The sequence below is a fragment of the Cyprinus carpio genome, chromosome B14, assembly GCF_018340385.1.
Source record: "Cyprinus carpio isolate SPL01 chromosome B14, ASM1834038v1, whole genome shotgun sequence".
Classification (NCBI taxonomy): domain Eukaryota; kingdom Metazoa; phylum Chordata; class Actinopteri; order Cypriniformes; family Cyprinidae; genus Cyprinus; species Cyprinus carpio.
In genome coordinates this window covers 20,647,558-20,658,436 of record NC_056610.1, presented here as the reverse complement: position 1 = coordinate 20,658,436, position 10,879 = coordinate 20,647,558, and the positions used below count along the sequence as shown (strand labels likewise).

The 10,879-nt window shown below is 36.4% G+C and overlaps 2 protein-coding genes across 2 annotated transcripts; both read left to right on the top strand.

The window, feature by feature from the left end:
- The first annotated feature begins 2,195 nt into the window (after positions 1–2,195).
- On the top strand, positions 2,196–5,848 carry yif1a (Yip1 interacting factor homolog A (S. cerevisiae)). The gene is made up of 9 exons (XM_042738522.1): positions 2,196–2,386; positions 2,683–2,721; positions 3,018–3,259; positions 3,438–3,542; positions 3,888–3,966; positions 4,431–4,488; positions 4,768–4,923; positions 5,047–5,140; positions 5,233–5,848. Exons 2-9 carry the CDS (start codon positions 2,691–2,693, stop codon positions 5,389–5,391), a joined length of 924 nt encoding a protein of 307 aa, XP_042594456.1. The 5' UTR covers positions 2,196–2,386; positions 2,683–2,690; the 3' UTR covers positions 5,392–5,848.
- A 462-nt stretch (positions 5,849–6,310) lies between these two features.
- On the top strand, positions 6,311–10,356 carry LOC109102172 (forkhead box protein N3-like). The gene is made up of 5 exons (XM_019115505.2): positions 6,311–6,729; positions 7,235–7,833; positions 7,915–8,036; positions 8,178–8,233; positions 9,339–10,356. The coding sequence occupies exons 2-5, from the start codon at positions 7,273–7,275 to the stop codon at positions 9,629–9,631; spliced, it is 1,032 nt and encodes a 343-aa protein (XP_018971050.2). The 5' UTR covers positions 6,311–6,729; positions 7,235–7,272; the 3' UTR covers positions 9,632–10,356.
- Positions 10,357–10,879: the final 523 nt, after the last annotated feature.

Sequence of the window (10,879 nt, the reverse complement as noted above, 5' to 3'; positions counted from 1 at the left end):
AATTTGCGTGTGTTGATGTTCTGGACACTTAAGAAATGAATGGCGCTCCCCATCCGAATATGTTGCTATTCTTTCATTTATCACAAAAATGTTAGTATCCCAGCACTATACCAGATCATTTACAGTATATCAGATAAAAAGCTTATTAGTTCTCACACACTTAGGTGTAATTATTATATATCATGATGTATTAGTGCTTTTATTTAAATGATTTTCATTCTCACAGTAATGGACTTTAACTGTGACATTATAATTAAGCATCAACTCAAAAAATAAAAGCCATAAATGATCAGAAATTTAACTAGTGAACTGTTTGGCCTATTACAACAAATACACTGGAGTGTCTCAACTTCATGATTGCAAAAAAAAAAAAAAAAACTAATAAAGATGACAGATAAGTACAGTTCGTTCTAATAAGCGAGAAATATTATTCTAACTCACTGAGCTTATTTTATTTTATTTTGTAAAGTATGGCTCATTGAATAATTAACAAATAAAAGTGACTAAATACACAGACACACACATGTGTACTTGGAATTAAATTACATTTTACAGTTTTTCTCAATTGCTAACACACAATTTATCAAACAATTCACCATTTTCTCACAACTATATAAACACAATCTCACAACTACACGCCAGCTTGTGCAAACTTCAAACTTCCGGATCAAAGTCAAACAGTTTAGTCAAAAACACATTCTCTTTTGTTAGACTCAAACTTTGGCCTCAGATGACACACAAACCTGTCAAATACACAGACTATTTTCCTGCCTAGAGAACACTAGTAAGATCAATTCAAAACACTGTTACAAAAACCTCCTTTTTGGAAACAGGAAACATTTTGCAAGTCAGTGTCTATTACAGTATGCAGAGCGGTACAGATACAGTAAAATTCAGTAATAAACTTTAAGAAAAGTTCACTTTCATTACACTACTGTAAAGTGATCTTACAGTAGATGAAAGACACTAGAAGAGAAAAGTTTTCAAAAACCAAATAAAAGAAAATACAGTAAACACACATTGGAACAGACTGTCAGTTACTGTAAATTAATAAATTAAAAAAAATCAGTATCCTCTACCAAGTTGCATTACAGTATTGGTAATATCCTTATTTTTATATTATAGCAGTTTCTTAGTCTTCTGACAAAATACTCTGCACAGATATAGTACATGTTAGAAGTACTTGACTACAAATCAATTCAACAGTTACGAGTTTGAGAGTGTGTAATACAGTATTTACAGTATCAAGAATAGTGAAAGTTCTCTCATCTGAAGTACTATGTGCTATAATTGTAATGTATAAGTAGAGTAAAAACCCTGTAGATGAGCCTGCAGGCCAGTTGTCCATACACAAGAACATGTTCAACTATAGTGCTTTATATTTCATCAGCAACAAATGACCTTTGACCTCATCTCCTTTATTTTTCTTTTCTCCTCCCATTCCTCTTTGTCTCAAACTACCAGGATTAATTTTCCATTACACATAATTGCCTGTGCGCTTCACCTGTGTTCGTATCATTCTGAAAATTCTGACTGGTGTGTCATTAGTTTTGCTACTTAATGTTCACACACACACACACACACACACACACACACACACACACACACACATATATATATTATATATATATATATATATATACCTGAGATTCTGACTGGTGACTAGTCTGACTAGTTTTGGTATTTAATGTTCACACACACACACACGCACACACAAACATTCAAGTGTATTAAACATTACATTATGCCAGGATTTCCCAAATCAATTTTCATGAGGGGTTTGTGAGTTGATGAAAAGCTGGAAGTATTTCAAAATGTATAAAAACTGTAGAATTTAATTGTAAATATATACAAACAAAATCGCAGGGAAAAAAAGGGATAAACCGTGTGAAACTCAATAAATGTGGAACTTAATACATTACCAGTGAAACTTGGCCACTGTTTCACGATTTATTTTCCTTTCGGTTGCCTACTATTATGCAGCGCCACTTTCCTTTTTTTTCTTTTTTTATTGCCCTGCTTACAGCCAGTCAAAATGTAAGAACTTCAGTTGACGCAACCGTCATTTTAACCAATGAAATTGTGATATTTTTCATCTCTGCCACGCAGGCACATTTCTAATCAGCCAATGAGAAGCACGGCGAGGCGGGTGTAAGCAGGGTTGCCAGGTTTTCACAAGAAAACCCGCCTAATCACTATTCAAAACTAGCCTAAAACTAGCGCAGTCGCGTTTCGAGGGGATCTCCAGTTAAAAAAATCGCATTCCAGGGCATAAATATCATGTTACTGGAGTCGCTTCAACCCGCGGCAACAGTGTTAAAGTAGCACAATTCCGCGGGAAAACCGCAGCCTTGGCAACACTGGGTGTAAGGGTGAAGGAATACCTGTGAGTATAAGCTAACACGAGAACTTATTTAGAAAACAATATTACAAATTTAAATTATAGGTGACTACCGATCGTTTGTAGCCGCGACAAAATAAGTGTTTTAGTAATAATTCTGGTACCGTGTTCAAGATTAATCTGACATGTTTTGTTAGGCATCTTTCAGATTAGCTACATAGCAAGCTAGTGTATTATTAGTAGGCTGACGCTTACATCAGATGCAACATACAAGTGGCAGACTTTAATCGGTTGTATTGCAGGTTTAAAGCTAATCAAATTGTTTTTGGAATTCAAAACAGGAGAGAAGATGGATTTCCAGCAGCATGGATACCGGGCAAGTACGTATAAAAAGAACTTGGCAAAACATTGCTGCTCTTTTAGATACGTGGACAACAACATCAGCAAAGGCTAGACTGATTGCATCACGAACAGTCTGGCATCAGAGTGCAATGCAGATTGTAAAGTAATTAGACCTAATTAGATATCTTGGTTTGATGACGTGTTGTGTGAACTCTTTAATTCTTTGCCACATCAAATTGTAATTAGTTACTAACATCACAGGTCATAGTTGAAGAATGAAATTTGCAAAAGTGTGAGAATTTTTTGCTTTATCAGTGTTTTTTTCCCCATGCAGCAAAACCCAGAGCCAGAGCATCTCCACCCAGTGGGGGTCCGCTTCTTTTTGATGACACCAGTTCTGGGCCCCCACCCATGAACAGCCAGAACTTCTATAGTTCAGAATATAATATGGCTGGTGCATCGGCAGGGGGTCAAGACCCTGGAGTGGGCAACCTCTTTGCTGATCCAATGGCCAGTGCTGCCATGATGTATGGCTCATCACTTGCCAATCAAGGCAAGGATATTGTGAACAAAGAGGTGAGATGCTATGTTCAATTTAAGGTATCACGGGCGTATGTTATGTCAATAAAGTGGAAAGAGTTGAATCAACTGTAGATGTCGATCATGCATTGCATCTGGCTTCTGATAAATGTTAAGTATCAATATTTATTGTGTAATTGATTATATTTTTCTCCCACCTTATAATCTCTAACAGATTAACCGATTCATGTCGGTGAACAAGCTGAAGTATTTCTTTGCAGTTGATACCAGATATGTTATGAAGAAACTGTTGCTTCTCATGTTCCCATACACACATCAGGTAAAATATTAATTTCTGAATCATAGAGATAATTAATGTTTATTAACATTGTCTTCTAATTTTAATTAAAAAATTGCTTTTTTTACTGGACTGTTTTAACTCTAAATACTTAATATGCATTAAATATAGCGTAAAAAGTTCATTTAAACAATTTTAATATCTTGTTACTTTATTATAAATTAAATTGTCAAACTTATCTTGCATCACCCAGATGCATTCTAATTTATTGCAAAATTTAAAAGCTTTATCTTGCACTTCTTTGAACAAGTTTAAAACAAACTTTTTTGTATGCTATTATATTTTGTATTTTTTATTTTTTTTTAATGCATACTATGATATCATCAGGACTGGGAAGTACGTTACCACAGAGACACTCCCCTCACACCGCGCCATGATGTCAATGCTCCAGATCTCTACATACCCAGTAATTAATATTTAATATTCATTCTGAGGAACCGGACAAATCGTTGATCTACAACATGATTAAATCAATAGTTTTAGAGAATGCAAACTCAAGCTTAATTTTGTGCCATTTTGTTGCCTCTTCTTCTCCTACAGCCAGTTTTCTCTTTCAGTTTTCAGTCAAGTCATGGCAGATTATCAGATGAAGATAATCTTGCTGAGAAAGTTAGATATTATAAACATGTTTATCCCTAGCTATATGAAAAATAACACCACCTAATGGCACAGAGATTTTAAGGGGACTCTATTGCTCCCTTGAGTACTAGGATTTAATGCAAGACTGCACATTAAGTATGAGCAACAGTATCATGCTTGCAATGCATTTCCTACATAGTAAAATAAGAAACCATGTATTTGTTAATTTTTAAAGTTGTTGCATTGTCTGCACTTATGATTTCATCATCAAACTTTTTTGCTTTCATCTAGCAATGGCTTTTATCACTTACATTTTACTGGCTGGAATGGCTTTAGGAATCCAGAAACGGTGAGTATTAGTGGTGTTTATAGGAGACTGACTAACACACTGGTGTTTCCACTTTATGGATGTAGGAGTGCTTGGACATCCTAAGGGATTCATATAAAAATACATTTAATAAAATAATTTATTAATAAACTAGCCTATAACATTCAATAACCCTCATGTGACCCTACTAAATGGGATTCATATCAGTAACTTCAGCACTGCCGCATTCAAGTAATCTTTTTGACAGTGTTTTATATGAGATATGATTAATATTTTTTTACGTTTTCTCTACATGTTCAGGTTCAGTCCGGAGGTTTTGGGTTTGTGTGCCAGCACAGCTCTGGTTTGGATCATCATTGAAGTTCTTGTCATGTTGCTCAGTCTTTACTTGCTTACAGTTCACACAGACCTCTCAACGTTTGACCTTGTTGCTTACAGCGGATACAAATATGTGGGGTATGTTTCGGTTAGATATTATAATGTATTTTACATGTCTGTGGAAGAGCCACATTTGTGACTGGATCGTGTGTTGTGTTTTATATAGCATTAAAGATGTTTTTTTCCCTTTTTTTTTTTCAGGATGATTTTAACAGTGTTGTGTGGACTGCTCTTCGGCAGTGACGGCTACTTTGCTGCTCTTGCTTGGTCTTCTTGTGCTCTCATGTTTTTTATTGTAAGTTTTGTTTAGAAATATGGTGCTTACATATTTACATTTTTCAACACATTTCTCCAATTAATTTTAAAATGTATGTTTTTTTTTTTCAGGTTCGTTCTCTAAAAATGAAGATCCTGTCTTCATTCTCAGCAGACTCGATGGGTGTGGGAACGAGTGCCAAGCCCCACTTTCGCTTGTACATTACTTTTGCATTAGCTGCCTTTCAGCCAATCATCATTTACTGGCTCACCGCTCATTTGGTCAGATGACCTGCAGTATTTATACTATGAAGGAACTTTAAAATGACAATGCTGGACTGGGATGGTTTCAAATTTTGCCATTGTTACAGAAAAGTGGCTTACCATGGTTGTGTTTTTTCACGGAGGATGTATGTGGTCTGATCTTCGATATTGGCTTCATCAGCATTGTCATCTGCAGAGGAATTGTTGAAAATATAATTTAATTGTGGTATTCTGCCGTTGTTTTCACATGGAGAAAATGGGAAAATAGCAATTTGCAGACTGCTTTTGTGTCTTCGCCATGCTACAAAATCCAGACTTCATTGTAAGAGGCATGCTGATTTATCTGCCCTGTGCTGTGATTCTTGTGTGATGTGCAATTGGTGAACACATTGTCAACTCAAGTGTCCTTCTTTTTCAGGTTTTCTGTGCATGAACAGCAGTGTTTTCTTTATAGCAAAATAAATCCCATGATTTAGACTTTTAAGATGTGTAGAATTGTTTATCTCGTCAGTTCAAATGCTTGATATGTTATGATACCAATAGTCTCCAAACAATACGACGTGATAGATTAGGTGCAATATACATATTACATTTGAGTTCAGCTGCTTTAAACACTTATAAAAGATAAACATAAGATGCTTTTCCACCAAAAATGTGACCCTGGACCACAAAACCAGTCATAAGTGGCACAGGCATATTTGTAGCAATAGCCAACAATACATTGTTTGGGTCAAAATTATAGATTTTTCTTTTATGCCAAAAATCATTAGGATATTAAGTAAATATCATGTTCCAAGAAGATATTTTGTAAAATGTCATACTGTATATATATTAAAATTTAAATTTTTGATTAGTAATATGCTTTGCTTAGGACATAGACAACTTGGACAACTTTAAAGGCAATTTTCTCAATATTTTGGGGGAGGGTTTTGTTTGTTTTTTGCACGCTCATATTCCCGATTTTAAAACTATTGTATCTCAGCCAAACCATACATCAATGAAAAGCTTATTTATTCCGATTTCAGATGATGTATAAATAAAAAAATGACCCTTATGACTGATTTTGTGGTCTAGGTCACATTTAGAAGTATAAGCGGCCAAAATTAAGGTCAAGAATAAAGCCAACTCGTTTTAATTGACGCGTGTCTCTTTAACGAGGGGTCACTCGCAGGAGGCGCGCCGGCTGCAAAGCGTCCTTCTGGTTTCCAAGGAAACGCGGGAAAGGACAGAGCGCAGACAGGACAGGATAGTGCGAGACATAACCGCTTCTTTTGCAGCTATTTAAACACTTCTGACAAAAACTTTAAACTTATAAGAGAGCAGAGTCGGAGACTGGATGCTTTGAATTCGTTCCTACTTGTTTAGGTAAGTTTTCCCCTCTTCTATCGCTCTTTTGTCTTGAAATAAAGGCTTCACGCGAGCGTGAATGCTTGGGTAATTATTCTAAATGTAACTTAATATTCTTGCGCCATTTTCTCAGGTGTGTATAGACCATGTGGCTTGGCTTTCTGTCTTTGTCAGGTGATAAAATAGTCGATTTGTTTAAAATTCTCTCATATTCATATTTCGCATTAATTATCGCCGAGCTGTCCATCATACCCGTGTTTGTTTAGCGCCAGTTGAATGCTAACTGTATGTTATTTCTCGGTTGACTAAGTTACCTTGCTCAATCATTTACTCGTCGTGCACTCAGTATTGAAAAAGTAATGATACAGCCTCCTTCCTGGGTTTAATACATTCAAGTTATTTATTTATATGTTTGTTTATTTATGAAAACTTCTTTAAAAAAAAAAAAATCTGTGCTTGTTTAAAGAAGTATATGTGCAATGCATTAATATTACGCTGTTTGTGTGTTTCTGCTGTGCAACAGGTGAATGTGTGGACCTGTATCTTGCAGCTGGGAGACCGATGGAGAAATACACACAAGCACTGCCACCCCATTCTCCTTTACATCCCCCCCAAAATAACTCCGAAGCTCTGTCTCGGTCCCCCTCTCTTCCACAGCCTGCTGCTGCTCTGTCTGCGTCCCTCCCTTCCTCCCCAACCTCCCCATCCTCCTATCTTCACTTTACATCAACCCCTTGGGCATCTGGAGGGTCACATTGCCTCAGTCCTTCCACAGTAGCTGACCAGGATGACCTGACCTGCCTCAGCTGGCTGCATCAGAGAGGGAATCTGTTGCCTTTGCAGCCACTGCCCAAAATCACCACACTGCCCCAGACATTAGATCCCATTCCTGTCCAGCAGCTGCCTTTCTCCCCTGCCAAACCCCCGTACTCTTTTAGCAGCCTCATCTTCATGGCGATAGAAGATTCGCCGGAGAAGAGGCTCCCTGTGAAAGGTATTTATGAGTGGATTGTTGAAAACTTCCCCTATTATAGAGAGGCTCCCGGTGGATGGAGGAACTCGGTCCGACACAACCTTTCCTTAAGCAAGAGCTTCCAACGAATACATCGAGACAAGAGTCAAGTGCGTCAGACTTCCAGTCAGAATTCTCCTTAGTCTATACTGATTAGTTGTTTAATGAAATATATCTGCTTTGTTTTGCAGTCTGTTGGAAAGGGCTCATTATGGCGTGTTTGTCCAGAATATCGGCCAGCTCTTCTGGAAGTTCTTAGAAAAACTCATTATTGTCATCGTACCAACAGTAACTTGCTGAACAAGCCTGTTTTGTGAGTTTGATTTGCTTTCTTATGATACACACCGTCTTCGTAAGGCTTAATATTGAATTGTATTATGCACAACGGCAGAGGAACAAATTACTTGTTCACTGGGATACTGATACATGCATATCTGACCTTCGTTCTGGACAGGTTGGAGGCGGCTGATAATGGTCAGAACACTTTGGGTGAGACCATGGAAATTTCAGGTAAGCCACAACTGAACATGGCTTTTAAATTTAGCATACTGGAATGAGTATGCTCTAACAAAAAGAAAAAAATTATAGTTATACCGAGTGAAGTTTAGTTAAGTGTTCATCGTAAATACAGCATATCTATAAATAAATATTAAATATAGGAGCATGAAACAGACATGTTAAACAGTTATGGATACAGACATGTTATACACTATTGTTCAAAAGCCTCTCATGCTCACTAAGGCTAGGTTTATGTGATTAAACGTTAAGTAAAATGTGAAATATTATTACAATTTAAAATAACTGTTTTCTATTTTAATATATTTTAAAAAGTAATTTATTCCTGTGATGTGAAGCTGAATTTTTCAGCGTCATTACTCCAGTCTTCAGTGTCACGTGATCCTTCAGAAATCATTCTAATATGCCTTTTTGCTGCTTACAAAATATTTTGAATTATTATCAATGTTGAAAGCAGTTGTTCTGCCGTGACACATTTTTTTTTTTTTAGGATTCTTTGATGAGTAGAAAGTTTAAAAAGAACAGTATTTTTTTTTATATAAATCTTTTATGTCATTATAAATGTCTTTAATGTCACTTTTTATCAATTTGTGACCTTGCTGAATGACAGTATTCATTCTTAATGACCCCAAACTTTTAAAACGGTGTTGTGTGATAATGGTGTTTCTCTTGCACGCACTGTTTTGTTTGCTAGCCTTTATCCACTTTTCCCAGACACGGTATGTTTGTGAGCTGTTGTCTTGGTAATGGCCGGACATTACCCTAGCAACCTATAGCCACGTTGACATTATGGTCGTCCTCTCTGTGTCAGGCTGTTTTACTACAGGGTCACTTAAGTAAAGAAGTCTCAGATAACATACAGTTTTCTTTCTTCATTTGCAAAGATTTTTCACCATACAGTACTAATTAAATAGTAATAATACAATAGTACAGTAACCGTGAATTAGTGTTTTTTGTGAATGAAAGAAAATATACTGTTGTGAGTCACAGAGAGTTACTGTCAGACTAACTACTGACCTGTTCTTGTAGTCCACTTTGCTTATGTATGATACACTTCTCTTAATTCCATCACAGACTGTTCTATTTCACTGTTCCTCAGATCTAGATTCTCTGTCTTCAAACCCGCCGTGCTCTTTGACACCAGATCACGAGGAGCTGGTCCCCATGGAGTCTGTGGAACTGACAGAGGTTGTCGGTGAGGATTCAGAGAAAGATCCACTGGCAGACAGCGGTTACATTGAGTTACACTATTACCAGTATCAGCAGTATCAGTACCTGGTTCTTCCTGGAGACACTGAGTTGGACCTGGAGTCGGTTGAGATACTGCAGCTTGATGCAGAGGCTCAGGAGGCTGCAGGGTCACTGCTTGACCTCGCGGGAGGCAACCACTGAGAGCTTACCTATGTGCTGTGTACAAGCAAGGAGAGTTAATGGGGAGATGGGGCCACTGTGAGAACTCTAGGCTTGATGTACTATTGGCACTTTATTACTGCCTGAACTTTTACTTACTGTCATGAATGGTGCAACATAAGCAATTTCAAATAATCTAGTGATTTAAATAAAACATTTGTAGGGACTGTCAACAGCACTGTGAGGGTATCCTTGGTATTAGTGTATAATAGGTAATAAAGCATCTGCAAAATGCTTTCATAAAGAACAAAATATTTATTGTTTACTGTCATGGTTGAAAGGTAATATTTCATGCACTTCCATGCCATTTTAAGTCCCTTCCATTAAGGTTATTCTAAAGATTTGTTGTGTTCTACATTCAAATTAGAGGGATAAAGTTCTGATGTAATTTTTGAAGAAACAAAGGGTTTTTTTACAGTATGAAATTGTTCAAAATTATGAACATGTTCAAGTATTATTGAGATAAACTGCCAGCTGTTAGATTGGGTAGATGGAAAGATTAATATCTAACCCTTATTTCTTGATTGATGATTATTGTCATGCTACAGCATTCTGTAGTGATTAGTTTTCTGTGTTGTATGATGCATGTCATATTTTGCTTTATTCACGTGTTTATTTTAGTATGTTTAACAGGTTGACACTACATGACACTCTGACCCCATCCTCTTCATGTGTAACTCATGTAGCAATAAAGTACTAAAATGTTATGTTGAAATCTTTGCCTGATTTAAGATATGAGATTATAAATTTAAGTTTTAATTTGCAAGCTCTTAGTAGATGACAGATTTAACCAGAAGACATTGAGGAGTGAATTAGTAAAGCTATTAATGTCTTCTCATATGGCTTCATTTATGAAAACGACACATCTTAACCTTTAGATAAATGTTGCTTGCTCTGCAGTGGCTTGAAAGAAAAAGGCCAATGTTCTGAAAATCTGAACCTAATGAATCATGTGAATAATTTTAACTATTTTACATTTAATAGGAAGCAAATAATTATGAATTAATAATTTTTTTTTTCTTTTAGCTTTAGGATGTAGAATCAGCTTAAGAGTGCAAGCAGAAAATCCCTTTAAAAATGTTTCATTTTGAGCATGTGCTATAACAAACATATTTGACTCAAGCTCTGCATTAACCAAAAGATGTTGTGTAATGTATGAGATGTGTTTATGGGTGGTTCTTGGTCCTGGCTACACCAAAAGTAAAGGCTGCCATAATACCAGTGTGACTC

Bases quoted from the DNA above. Each gene is read 5' to 3' on its own strand.
- LOC109102172 (XM_019115505.2), top strand. From the start codon at position 7,273: ATGGAGAAATACACACAAGCACTGCCACCCCATTCTCCTTTACATCCC. The intron at 7,834-7,914 runs GTGCGTCAGACT...TTTGTTTTGCAG, and splicing joins TACATCGAGACAAGAGTCAA to TCTGTTGGAAAGGGCTCATT. The intron at 8,037-8,177 runs GTGAGTTTGATT...CGTTCTGGACAG, and splicing joins TTGCTGAACAAGCCTGTTTT to GTTGGAGGCGGCTGATAATG.
- yif1a (XM_042738522.1), top strand. From the start codon at position 2,691: ATGGATTTCCAGCAGCATGGATACCGGGCAA. The intron at 4,489-4,767 runs GTGAGTATTAGT...CTACATGTTCAG, and splicing joins GCTTTAGGAATCCAGAAACG to GTTCAGTCCGGAGGTTTTGG. The intron at 4,924-5,046 runs GTATGTTTCGGT...TTTTTTTTTCAG, and splicing joins AGCGGATACAAATATGTGGG to GATGATTTTAACAGTGTTGT.